Source organism: Oryza glaberrima, chromosome 6, assembly GCF_000147395.1.
Source record: "Oryza glaberrima chromosome 6, OglaRS2, whole genome shotgun sequence".
NCBI classification, from domain to species: domain Eukaryota; kingdom Viridiplantae; phylum Streptophyta; class Magnoliopsida; order Poales; family Poaceae; genus Oryza; species Oryza glaberrima.
Window position 1 is genome coordinate 5756709 of NC_068331.1, and position 14187 is coordinate 5770895.

Consider the following 14187-nt stretch of genomic DNA (forward strand, 5'->3'; position numbering starts at 1 on the left):
CGTGCTTTTCTGTAAAATATTCACCGGTGCAAGTGGTGGTGGGAGGAAATCATAGGGTATTAGCAGAATAATAGTTATTAAAGCAAAGTTCTAGTATTATCTAAAAGGTAAAGTTCTGGTACTACTCCCATTGAAGCCTCTAGTCCCCAAGATTCTTAATTTGAATGATGCAGAAATATCCATTTATTTATGAAGAATCAGATTCTTTTGTGGACAAGAAAACTGTTGCACAAGGTGTGCTAAATAAGCAAGCGCCAGAATGTAAGACAAATGTAGTAATTTAGCAGTTGTTGTGTTCAATATTTTCATAACGTGGACTCAGACATGTGCTCCTTTATGGGGAGGGCTAATGGGCAGGTGATCACACACGGTGATCGGGCACCCCCTGTCCCACCCCCTAACATGCCCGCGCCTCCCCCTCGCTCCCCTTCCTACTGTACTATTGTACTATGAATTTCAAAACATTCTAAAAAAAGAAGGTAGAAAAAAAACAAAAGAAAATAGAAAAAAGTCTAATACTTTTAAAAATATATTCATGTGTATAGACTTTATACTTATAAATATATACAGTAAATTTCGTACATATAAACTTTATGTATAGAAATATTTCTATATAAAAATATTTTAATCCGAATTTAAACTTGAATTAGGTACATAAACTTTTGACCTGTAAATCCATAATCTAAATCGGACAGTATAAACTTTAAGTATGTAAACTTTAGGCATATACACTTTCTGTGTACAAACTTTAGGTATAGGTATACAAATTTTAGGTGTGTATACTTTAGGTATATAAACTTTGGGTATACAAATTTTAGGTGTATGAAAGTAATGCGGTGCCAAAAAATGAACCACCGTGATGAGGGGGCTAATCGCTGCACGCGACTGATCGCACGGTAGCTTTTTCGCTCCTTTATACTGGATTGTAGTTAAATCATGTTTTTTTAAAAAAAAATATCTGGATTTTTTTATTTCATTTGCACGCTTTCCAACCTCCTAAATTTAAACTTGAATCAGGTGCATAAACTTTTGACCTGTAAATCCATAATCTAAATCGGACAGTATAAACTTTAAGTATGTAAACTTTAGGCATATACACTTTCTGTGTACAAACTTTAGGTATAGGTATACAAATTTTAGGTGTGTATACTTTAGGTATATAAACTTTAGGTATACAAATTTTAGGTGTATGAAAGTAATGCGGTGCCAAAAAATGAACCACCGTGATGAGGGGGCTAATCGCTGCACGCGACTGATCGCACGGTAGCTTTTTCGCTCCTTTATAGTGGATTGTAGTTAAATCATGTTTTTTTTAAAAAAAATATCTGGATTTTTTTATTTCATTTGCACGCTTTCCAACCTCCTAAATGGTGTGTTTTGTGCGAAAATTTTCTACATAAAATAATTTTGGAATAGTTTTTTTTTCTAGAAGAATTTTTCAACCTTATAGGAGTTAATTCATTCATTTATACCCTCAGCAAATAGCTATCACAAAAGCTAGATAATCCATCATCCATCAATTTCAACTATCTCAAACAGGGCATGCCTTAGTAGATTGTAAATATATAGAAATTGATTATTACAGCCCATCCATATGTATGATAATTTTTCATGAATTAAAAAATAGAGTAAATTTCACGGAACCATAGGTATTATGATTCAAGTTACACCAAATAGGTTTTGACATGTAATACATAACCCGAGTATTGCAATCCAAAAGTTTCAAAAAATCACACCATCCAATTTAACTTGTTATTATAGCAAAGTAAACATACTTAAATTAAGATAGCTACAACTAGTATACGATAGATCAAAGAAGTTATGAATTTCATATGTAATTTTAGAACTCACGGTAGTGATGATCAAACGATAGTTGGTGTGGTTTTATAAAACTATATGAATATAATATCCAGGGTTATATGTTATGTGTCACATGTCAAAACCTTATGGTTTTATACAACTTAGCTTATAGTTTTATTGAATTTTTGGACCGTATCCCATATAAAAGTATCCCTATATACCGGTCATGTTAACATACATCAAAGTTCAAGGATCCCCTCAATATAAAGATTGCATGATCTAAATAAAATAAGGGACTGTCTACTCCTCATTTGACAGAAAGCATCTCCTAATATCTTGCAAATTTTAAACCATCAATCCATGAGTTACTATTATTATTCCTGTAAATAACCAACGATCACAGTTCTCTAAGTAGTACGTGCTCAAGCAGAAGCGCGTCATTTAGGACAAGCTCCATCAAATCGAATTCAGCGGGAAGCGCGCGCACATGTGCTTCCAGCGAAGCGCTACATATACCAAAGATCATATTCGATGAATAAACTTTATACCGAAACGACAGAGAAAAGCAAATAACCCCTAACAAGTCACATGCAGCTACAAATGTTCGACCTCACTTAAGTCAAAAGGTTCAGCGTTTAGCAACTGTGCAGAATTACCCAATTATCACCATGATTCCATGAATGCCCCTGAATCATTCACATGTTCCAAGATATGACTCTTGGCCCGTCAGAAAACACGTTGTCAAAAGTTAACGGAAAAGGGAAGGAACAAGAGCATAGTAATGAATAAGCTAATTATGACTGCAAGTAAAGCTCAAGTAAATTCGATTCTTCTTACGTAATTAATCAGTGTTTAACACGCTTTCTTAGGTGCTTATTGTGCTAACTCTATCAACAACTTCAGCAGACTCTTCAAATAGAGTTATCTTCTCATTGATCATTGATATTGTCTCCTGAGTCAAGAGCACGTAAACAGATAAGGCAGACATGCCAACAACATTTTTCCCGTATTTTAGTCAGTAAACTAAATCCATGGTAGAGTGTTAAACAGAAACCAACGAGTCAAAGATGTGATAAGAACTTATCAACGATGCATCTATAAGCGAAAAAATAATTAATACAACAACAGACTATATGCTCTTAAAACAAAGAGACAATCAAGAGAACATGAATCACGATAGACAATGTAAGACACTAGCAGAAACTGCAATTTATAAAGAGAGTGAGAAGAGAAACAGTTCTCGTAATTAGATTAGATCATATGACTATGGGGCACAAAAATAGATAATTTAGGGCCATAATAGTGCACACCTTCCCCTATACACTGTTAGTATACACCTTACCATCCCAACCTAGATGGCCCCTTCTAATATATCCATTAGTATAACTATACACAACATAATGTACAGTCATCGGTGCAAAAAAGAAATTGCAGGTGAGTCAATATCAAGGAAACTTACATAGGAGAAAGCTTGCTCAGAGTCATATTAGACACCTTGCCTCCGTTATGTACACAAAACTCAGTTGCAGCAGACAAACTATAGCCTTGAGCGTCGAAAATACTTGATGGGATTGAAAGGGCCGAGTTGCCGCGCAGAAGCCAATGTTGGCCGTCCGTTTGGGGACACTGTTGGTTTGATGTCCCATCCTTCAACATTCTTCGGAACACAAACATCAAACAGAATTTGGCCAAGGACTCCTTGAGGCTCCATGCTGGGTGGATAGGATAGTTGTCGCCTCTGTTCATCAATCAAAGAATCCGGATCCCTAGATTCATTATGGTCCTTTGAACTTGGCAAGAAGAAGTGGTCACTGGGGCCGTTGGCTACCCTTCTCAGGCTCTCATTTGAATTAGCAGCCACGTTGTGCAGACTGCACACGGAATGTGCTATCTTGTATTCCTGATCACTTGTGGCATTCAGCTGGCTTCTGTGGCAAAAGGTGACAAGAGCTTTTCTCAGAGTATCATTTACAGCACTCCTGTATTCTGCTTCATGCAACATGTAATGGCCTGCATATTTTCAAGGGAGGTTATCTGATATTATGATAGTCCATTAAATTTGATAATTGTCTAGTAGCACTGTAGCAGAGAAGAAATGTTAAAGCTTCAAGTTGATAATGATACACCCATAAATAATTGTAGACTATATTGCCAGTTGCAATGTAGACCATAAGATTAAAGTGTAGCATCCTCATGTCTAGGAATATAAATGTGCAAACAGCTCATATTGGATACCTGAGCTTAAAATGCATTCTTTGCTTAATTGATAGGTACAAAATATTTCAAGTCATCACTATACATGGGAAAGGATGTTAACTAGTAAATAATGCAAATGATCAATTCATCAATTTATTGTCTTCAGTTGTGAATTGTTCTAGGACATGAGCTCAAAGGTGAGTCTTCAAACCAGTCAGTTGATTTAATTGACAATTCAATATCACATTAATGCCTGCTCTGGAATGCTAGGTGCAAGAATGATCATGCAAAATCCATGTTCCTACAATCCCATCCATTAAGAAATGCATGTCCTTCTGGAAAGTGTCAGTCAAAATTATCTGATTGTAAGTATGAAATTAAATTTAGACCCTGTCATCAGATTGGTGTCAAAGAGGTAAAGAGTACTTATAATGTGAAAATAGCGCCATCATATTTGTCATGGGAATTTAAGTTAAGGTCAGAGTCACATACTGATTACTGAATGTCCAAGCTGTTATATTCTTAAACAGAATGAGGTATTTTACAATCTTTGTAATCAGAGATTCCACATAATATAGTTGGATACGAACATAAGATAAGAACATACCAACATGAGGGGAATCACTCCACTTGATAACTTTAACATCAGTGCCCAGTTCAACGAGACGCCTGGCAAAACCACAGACAACATGACATGGAGCAAGATCATCATCTTCAGAGCAAAGCATAAGAACAGGACCCAGCCCCTGTAAACAGTAAATGAAAATAGTTGGTACAGTTGTCACCAGTGAGAGAGATGCAACAATCACACTATCACATGGGCAAAATCTGGGCTTACTGCTGATGAATATAGTGTGTGCCAGTACTCTGCACGCTGAGCTTCAATTCTGCTTGGGAATATTGTGTCCATTCCAGATGCAAGGGCCTTTGTCATCCATGAAAGTAACATGGATGGTCGAGATGAGTTGCCAATCATAGGATTTTGGAGAAACTGGGTACCCACATCACTGAAAAAATCTACTGGGCCAGAGTCATAGATTTGCCCACAGATACAGTTTCTCACCAACCTATAGTCCTTCTGCATAATGAAAACTATGTGTCAATAATAGATCAACCCCTTTGCCAAAATATTCAAGGCTGTTGTCCAACTAGCCAGTATCCACAATGCAAACGGTAGAGCACATATGATGACTAGGTATGTTCAAATGAAATAGATCAAATACACTCAACCAAATGTACAGGGTTTTCATTATCCTAGTAATGAATATAAATGGATGTGCTCCTTTCAGGTAAAAAAACATAAAAGAGCATACCATGGTTGCATCTCCTTCACATTTTCCATCAAGTAACTGGAACAGACAAGAAAATTCAGTCATTTCAACTGTGAAAAGAATAAAATGAAAGAATAGATATTGTTTACGATCAGATCGTTCAAAAAGATAGTGGTCAGGCTTGTACCTGAATAACCTTGTACATGCATCCCTTTGAACCACCAGAAAAGGAAGCAAACACAGTTGGCAACGGCTTTACTTTGAATTCCTGAAACAGCACCATTTCATGTAATTCCAGAAAGACTGTAAAAAATCAAGAATAATAGTATTCCTGGTAGATTTTACACAATTTCAACAGTAGTGCATGTTTGTCATATGAAAGCGTGCATAACACAGATCCTTGTTAACAATAAGATTATGAAGGGATGCACAGTTACACACATGAATTTCCAGTTACAGCTATGGATTTAATGTGTATATAACAGCTAAAGAACTAACAAGTCAACTGAGGAATTTCCCAAGTATACTGCACAACGCTTATTCATGCTAACACAGGGATGGGCTTATTTTACAGTGTCACCACTTGCCAAAACACCAAGCAGAATACATTTTAATAATTCCCACTTTGAGCAACAAAGCTATTGGTGTTCCATATGTAATGCAGTATTTGTTGTGTATGCCAAGACAATAGAGCACTAACCTTCACTAATTCACTGATAACACCAGATGCCAGCGACGCAGCTTTCTCAGACAGATACCTACATGAAGGAAAGAATTAATGAAGTAGTAGTATAACATCTACAAAAGGATCACCTGAAATTTTACACTTGATCTCTCCAAGTATAAGATCCCGGTTATATCTCATTCAGGATAAAAGGCCATAATCACCCTATTGAATAATGTTTATCACTCCTCCAGCGAATTAAATGATGCTGATAAAAAGAACCCTACCCTTCAGTACTATCTGATGGAGTATTATTTATATACTTAATTTAGAAATATTAATCAATACGATATATTCCATTGTGTATAGATTCATTTATATCAATGACTAAAAAGCTTATAAATGTGTCTTCGAGTGCTCAATCTAAATGCGAGAAATAAAGGCCTTATTAACTCTTGAGGAGATATGTCGGTTCCAGATTCTCTGAAATAAAAAAATAACTTGGGAAGTCACATTTATGGTAGGGCATGATATGCCCTTGTATGTCTCTGTGAAAAGAAGGTTGGTAATGGGTGTAATACTCATTTTCTAGAAGAAAGTTGAGTTGCTGATGGTGTCATCATGTGAGTTCTCATTGGTGTTTCGATTATTTTGTTGCCGTTTCTGATAGTTGATTAATAGAGTACCTTTTTTTAATGAACTTGTTACGTAGTGTGTCATGATGATGCCCACCCCCTCTACTTTTCCCCTTTTTTGTTGGCGCAAGTGTTTATTTCGTTAACGAAACTGGGAAAATTCCCTCTCTTTTATTGATATTATCTTACTAGTTCAACTTAGCATATGTACATGAAAAAGAGAATAAGAAAGGGGTAACGACTATGAATACTGATGCTAAGAAATTATGGCTGAAGATAAAAGAAGACCTATAAGTTCAAAATGTAACAGAAGAAGGATTTAAATCTCGTAATGTTATTTCTAAACAGATTCAGTGAGATCCAAGAAAACCCCTATAATCGTCCCAACCTGATCATACAAAGATCAGGCTACCACAAATCCACACAATACAAACCTACCACTATCCTCCAATCAATATACTGTAACACCAAAACCTCCAAACGTAATGTGATAATCAAAGTCCAACCAAGCAATTCAGCTAAACATCTGTTTGCTGCAGTTACCTAGTCATTTCTACCATAAAAAAGAAGTAAAGATCACACGGCTGCAGCAATTCTCAAGCTAAGATGGCTAAACAACCATGGTTTAAGCGCTTCAAGGAGGGAGATGATCCATTCAACGCTCCTCGACCGACAAATTAGATCCCAAAATATAGTCGCATAAAACTAAACCTAAATCCGCCTCCCCCGATTGAACAAGCCGAGCTATCGCTAAAATTGAACCTAAAACAGCTATAATTACATCCGCGCGGCAGAGGCTATAGAACTACAAGCGACCACTTCCACGAGCGCACGCGATGAGTAGCGCGGCCAAACGAAACCACTTGCAGCAGGGGGAGGGAAAGGGGAGCGGTGCTCACAGCGCGACGAGGTCGGGGTGGCAGACGAGGCAGCGCCACCCGAGCGACGCGTAGAGCTCGACGAACGGCCGCAGCTGCGCCTCGTCGCTCCACACCCACCCGAACACCACCACGACGCCCCTCGCGCCCGCCGCCGACGGCGACGGCGGCGCGGGCGCCCAGTAGAAGCGGCCGCCGCAGCCGGGCCACATGGCCAGCGACCCCCCGGCGCTGCTCCTCCGGTGACGGTGAGGTGGGGGGACCCACGCGCGCGCGGAATCGAGGCGGAGAAGAAGGGTTTGTGCTGCTCCGCTCGGTTGCTTGGCTCGGAAGCGGAAGGGGGGAGAGATGGGGAGGAGACGAGACGAGGAGTCGCTTCGGCGTTTGGCTCGTCGCTGATTTTATTTTATTTCTGTTTTTTCCCTTCTTATTTTCGCTTGGTGGATTTTTTTTTTTTTCTGGAAGCCTTTTTTGTGAGGTGTGTGTGTGACTTTGTGTACGGGTGCGGAATTGGTTTTCTTTCGGCCAGCATGCGGAAGGATTTTTTAACGGTCGTAGGTCAAAAGATAATCACGGTCACTAAGCTACTCTTTTTCGTAAAAAAAAAAAAAAACTCAACCTATACTAGAATGTGACATCTTCTACTATAATGAATCTAAAAAGTTGTCTAAATTCATTATATTAGAAAATATTACATCCTCTTTTAGATTTAGATTTTTTTAGATGGAGAGAGTACTTGAGGAATCGGTTCTTTCTTCGAATTAAAAACTTTCCATAAAATTCATGTGTCCGGATGACGAGAGTAATATCAATTGATATGAGAGTAATATTAATAAGGGCAGTTCCAACCCATAACACTAGATATGGTTTCCATAAACTCCACATCATCAAGAAACTAGTACTAGACACTATTCTTCCAATGCAAACACCACTATTCCATCCTTCAATTTAATGCTAATTATCTCACATGATGTCTTGGATGTTGTGTAGAAACCATGTCTCATGCAAGACATGGTTTCCTTCTCTTTCCTCATTTATTCACTTGTCACATCATTTTTTTTTCCTATGTGGCAACTTATTTAATGCTATGGACACCATCCTAGTCATTGAATTGGGAATGCCCTAACACAAACACAGTTAATTGATGGCTCTATTAATAATCATGTTATTCAACCGATAACTAATCCGCCATACTGTTTTGTTCATATTTTTGTTTTCATTGGCTACTGTGAGTAGCTAGTGTCCTATACTCCTATGCAGACAAAACACCTAGGTGTGTGAGCAGAGCCGATGACTAAATAGTCGCTTGTTTTTTTTCCATTGAACTACCATTAAACAGCGGCAGAAAGTTAGTTCTATCCTAGCTAATTCCTCCTTAGCCGTCTCCACCAGTGACCACTGGGTAACTGGTGTAGTACATGCATAGGACAAAGCTCGACTCCTAGAATAATACATTTTAGTATTGTATTTTTATCTTTTTTTTAATTCCAAAAAAAGCCTCCCCATTTTATTTTATTCCAAAAAAAAAAGCAATGCAAGGTGATGGTGGGAAAGGGATAAAAGTTGAGAACAAGAGGCAACGGAGAAAAAAAATACAATTTAAAATAAAACGAGGAGGCAAATAGCTACTCCTAACTTTTATGGATATAAACCACTTACATGTCCGTGCGTTTGCAACGGGGTATGAAAAATGTAGTTTCTACCCTTTTTTTTTCTCAATGCAAAGCGGCTTTTTATATGAGGAGGATGATGACTGTTCTTTTATAGTAATAGAGAATCGATCTTTAAATTCTATATACGCTTGCTAGTAAATCTCAAAACCACGCTAGGAGCAACCTTTGGCCCTATTCTTTTCTCCAACAAAAGTTAGATAAAATATTGAATACCTATGGCACGCTTTTCAAACTGCTAAACGGTGTGTTTTGTGCGAAAACTTTCTATATGAAAGTTGCTTTAAAATATCATAGATCTATTTTTTTAAAATTTATAATAATTAAAACTCAATTAATCATACATTAATATTATCTCTCTTTGCGTAAAAAACTTAATCTTCATCTTTATTTTATCTTTAGAAGAAAAGAACACCACCTAATACATAAGAATAAGAGTTGGCTGACACAATTCACTTGGACTATTCCAATCATGTTGAAGTCGCGGCATGCATCGGCATGGTTATTGTAATGTTCCTCTAGGACCATTGAAGAAACTTGTCGGGTACACTTCAACACAAGTTTGGCTGGTACTAATAAGATAGCTTGTTTGTTTTAACAATGTTGAAATATCCTTATGGAATACTCCACTGAAATATCCTTAAGTAGTAACAACTACTCCCTCCATCCTAAAAAAACAAATCTATAACTGGATGTGACATATTCTAGTACAACGAATGTGGACAAATGTATATTCAGATTCATAGTAATAGAATATGTCATATCCAGTACTAGGTTAACATATTTTAATACAACGAATCTGGACAAATGTATATTCAGATTCGTAGTAATAAAATGTGTCACATCCAGTATTAGGTTAGTTTTTTATGGGACAGAGGGAGTACTCTCACTGAGATACTACGGCTGTGTTTAGGTCATGATCAACTTCAATGTTCTGATGGCAAAAAAAAAAAAAGAACTCATAAAAGAACAATCAAGGATGTGATAGAGAGCAGTCCAGGACGGTGACAATTCCGGTCCTTTTCAAAACGGAAACTAATTTATTTGACTATCATCAGATAAGACATTCATATCTACACAAAAGAAAGAAAGAAATGTCTCCACACATTTAACGTTACGTGCCCCTATCTGATGACTGCTTTTCTGATGTAAGGGCCCTTTGATTTATAGATTGGCAAAGGATTTTTATAAGATTTAAATCCTATAATTTTTTTCCTACATGTCCCTTTGATTTAAAGGAAAGAAAGGAAACTTTTCATAGAATTGTATTCCTATGCTTCACATTTCATAGGAAAAATAGCAAGAGGTGTGACCTCTTTGTGAATTTTCCTTTGTTTTTCCTATAGCACTATTAAAGAACTCCTATTGTTAAACCTACTACTTTAATTCATGTGTTTTTTCTATTCCTGTGTTTTTTCTGTTCCTATGTTTTTCCTATCCTGCAAATAAAAGGGCCCTAAATGTTGCTTCCTTTGCTGACTTTCTAAAATTCGTGGCAAATGTGGCAACTTCGCCGTGTTTAGAAAATCCAGGAACAATACACTTTTGTCATCCTGGTTAATTCAAGTTGTTGATGTGAATCAGTAGTAGCATCATCATTCAAGTTGCTTATGTGAATCAGTACTCTTCTAGGGACGGCCGGAATCTAGCTTGTTGTCCTGGTTAAATAGTACTACTACCTAATCAAAAAGACTTTTTGTAAAAATAAAAATGATGGCAACAAGTGAAGTTCTTCTTGGGATGGAGGTAGTAGCATTCATATTCACTTTATCTTTAATTAATGTATGACTTTGGTTATATATGGGAAACTATTTTGATCTCTTGAGAAAATGTTTATCATTTGCTTAAAAACCATTTAAACGGTTAAGAAAAAAAATAGCAACACTCATACAACATATCTATACAACTCTACAAAATCTTAGATCCAAACTCAACTCACATGTCGAGATATAAAAAAATCAGCATATGAATAGTAGCATATTGTTCACATCTAAATTTATCTTTTTTTTCTTTGATGGGTAGATCGAATTTAAACTTGATTTTTGGTGGACCGATAGATATCACTATATTCTACATTATTAATTTTTTTAGAATTTCTCACAACTATTTGTATCGAATTTGAAAGAAAAAGATACAAGATGGGATACCTCTTAAGATATTAGAATCCACTTTCGCTGTATATTAACGGATAGAGACAATAGTATGAATTATATTTTTTCTGCTTTGGTCCTCTGGAGAGGAAAAAGGAGATGGTCGGGCGGGTATTTAATTAATCATGTGTTAATCTATCACTCCGTTTTTCATGCGGAGGGGAGGGGTTCCCAACCCATACAAAAGAACACCGCCTAAGTTCTTCCGGCCTTACCCTCGTAACACGTTGGCCCAAGGCAGCCCAGTTTGAATCTGAATCAAAACGCTGAAGTCGCACGAAATAGCCAGAAGAGTGAAGAAACTGTAGTGACCACTAACTAGGGACATGCATGAGCATGATCATGAACTTGAACTACGAAAAGAAATAAAGATTTTTTTTAGAGCAAATAATCGACCAGATCAATCGAGCTAACTGTCCAGGCTGCTGGTAAATTAATGGAACTCCTCTGTTATTTTTTTCTTCTATTTATCCTTTCGATCCTTATTTTCACTTTACATTTTTCGGATTTTTCCATTAACTGAGAGCATCTCTTTTACCATGCCTTGGCCACTGCCGGTTTGCAATTCCGCATGCATATGCTTCGCCTCAGCCGCTGCCCACCGCGGTCCATTCGAACCGCCCGGCGCCGCCGGCGTCGAGCGGCACGCCGTGCACCACGTCGAAGTTGTACCTGAGGAGGAGGAGCGCACGTTAATCAGCTCCCATGCGGTCATGCATGTCGCGATCGAGGCCGATTTTGACGACGACGACGATATGTACGACACGACGCACGGACGACGATATGTGATGCAGCACTCACTTGGCGGCGAAGCGCTCGGCCTCGGACCTCTCCGCAGCGGCGAGGAACTCCTCGATCTCTGCCGCCGCCGCCGGCGGTGCCATCATCCTGAAGCTCCTCGTCGTCGCTCCCGCGTGAAATGCAGCTGCTGAGGTCGTCGAACTCCGGCGGCACATTTGCTGCTTGGCCTCCTGGTTTGACTCCGCGTCGCTCGAGTCCGCGTCTCCCGGCGGCCGGCGGCTCGACGGCGTCGTCGCGCTCCTGGATTGAATTGCGATAATTCAGTTGAGAGAACGGCGGTTGTAATTAATCATGTCAAGGACAAGCAAGAACGCGTGGAGAGGAGCTCGATCACCTCTCGCGGCCGCAGCCGGAGTCGCCGACGGAGCTCTCCTCGTCGTGATCCTCGCCTGCCTGCGTGCAAACCTGCAAAACCACCACATCCCAAGCCGCATCATTCAGCAAGAGATGGAAGCGGGCGATCGAGCACTCGAGCCGCGGAGGAATTCTAGGGCTCATCAATCACCTTCTCGGCCATAGCCTCCTCCTCACCAGAACAGCCCAACAATTCCACCGCCCGCGGCGACGACGACGAAGCCGCCTCCGCCACCGAATCACCGAGCGCCTCCTCCCTCCGCGACGACACCACCGCGGCCGCCACGAAGGGCAGCCTCCTGCTCCGCAGACGCAGATAGCATCCGCCCTCGCCATCGTCTCCGCCACCGCCACCGCCACCGCCACGGCCCACCAAACCACAACCCTCCTCCGCGCTCGCCACCACCCTCCTCGCCGTGACGGCGGCCCGCGTACGGACGCCGCCGACCACCACCCGCGCCTGCCTCCTCGCCGCTGCGCCGTCGCGCTTCTTCTTCTTCCCCATCCGAGCAAAAAAAAACCCGTCGCTTCGTCCGCTCCCAACCGCGCGGCCGCGCGTACAAATACCTGTGGCCAGATACGGATCCGACGGCCAGCCTGTTTCCGTGACACGGGATCCAACCGTTGGAAAGACGCACGGCGCGCGCGTGATATTGAGGCGGAGGCAGGCAGCGCACACGCCACACGCACGCACGAGGGAGGGGGCGATTCGATCGGACCGATCGGACGGTTGGGGATGCGATGGCGTTCGAATTTTTATAAATCGGGTGCGTGTGATGTGGTTTTTATAAATCGATCGTGCAAAAGTAAATGCGGCGGCTGTTGCGACGTGACGAGCGTAGGGCATGGCGCGCGCGCGTGGGCTCACGTACGCCGTGCAACGCGTGCGTGCGTGCAGCAGATCGAATGGGGCTAGCCGTTTGTTTCAATTCAGAGCAGAGATCGCCACATGTAAACATTACTACGTGGTGGTTGTACTGTTTTGGATTTTGGACATATCGGAATACACATGGGGTGTTTAGATGCAGAGGTATAAAGTTTTGGCGTGTCACATCGGGTATTATATAGGATGTCGCATGGGGTGTTCGGACACTAATAAAAAAACTAATTACGGAATCTGTGAGTAAACCGCGGGATGAATTTATTAAGCCTAATTAATCCGTCATTAGCAAATATTTACTTAGCACCACATTGTCAAATCATGAAGCAATTAGGCTTAAAAGTTCCGTCTCGTTAATTAGTCGCAATCTGTGCAATTAGTTTTTTTACCCTATATTTAATACTTCATACAGGTGTTCAAACGTTCAATTTGAAAGGGTGAAAAATTTTAGGGTGGATCTAAATGCATAAGCCGGAAGGGGCGAGTCTGGATGCATCCATGTCGGATAGGAATAGTGTGCCTGTTAGAAATTTTACAAAACGTCTTTCAGTTTGTGTGTAATTTGATCTAGTGGTGATCATTAGGGATCTCTTACCATCTAATAAGACCGTTTTAGATAGTTAAATTGATAGATAATCTAAATTTTTATATAAATGAACAAGTTAACTACAAAAGGTGATGAAAAGTTACTTTTATAAAAGTATTTAAAAAATATATAGAAACCTTTTTTTTCACGAAACAAACTATTTAATAGCTTGAAAAATATGAAAACGGAAATAAAAACTCAAAACAAAAGAAAGGCAAATCAAAGCCTTGTCTAGCTTGGTAGTTTCTACCGCCTGTCCAGGGTTGAGCCCTGGGATTTGACGGCGCAAAAATCACAAACCC

The 14187-nt window shown here is 39.8% G+C and overlaps 2 protein-coding genes across 4 annotated transcripts; both read right to left on the minus strand.

The window, feature by feature from the left end:
- Positions 1 to 1861: 1861 nt before the first annotated feature.
- Positions 1862 to 7823, minus strand: LOC127777432 (uncharacterized). 3 transcript variants are annotated; one of them, XR_008018330.1, is made up of 8 exons: positions 7466 to 7823; positions 5968 to 6025; positions 5455 to 5535; positions 5310 to 5345; positions 4835 to 5074; positions 4604 to 4742; positions 3260 to 3810; positions 1862 to 2486 (listed from the first exon to the last, which is right to left on the minus strand). XR_008018330.1 is itself a non-coding variant. In XM_052304025.1 (7 exons), exons 1-7 carry the CDS (start codon positions 7654 to 7656, stop codon positions 3338 to 3340), a joined length of 1218 nt encoding a protein of 405 aa, XP_052159985.1. In that variant the 5' UTR covers positions 7657 to 7823; the 3' UTR covers positions 3047 to 3337. The 3 variants fall into 3 exon arrangements, 1 of the variants encoding a protein (XP_052159985.1); XR_008018329.1 differs by lacking the exon at positions 1862 to 2486 and adding an exon at positions 2497 to 2752; XM_052304025.1 differs by lacking the exon at positions 1862 to 2486 and having other exon boundaries at positions 3047 to 3810.
- A 3891-nt stretch (positions 7824 to 11714) lies between these two features.
- Positions 11715 to 13266, minus strand: LOC127778103 (cyclin-dependent kinase inhibitor 2). The gene is made up of 4 exons (XM_052304760.1): positions 12571 to 13266; positions 12400 to 12470; positions 12066 to 12305; positions 11715 to 11936 (listed from the first exon to the last, which is right to left on the minus strand). Exons 1-4 carry the CDS (start codon positions 13264 to 13266, stop codon positions 11852 to 11854), a joined length of 1092 nt encoding a protein of 363 aa, XP_052160720.1. The 3' UTR covers positions 11715 to 11851.
- Positions 13267 to 14187: the final 921 nt, after the last annotated feature.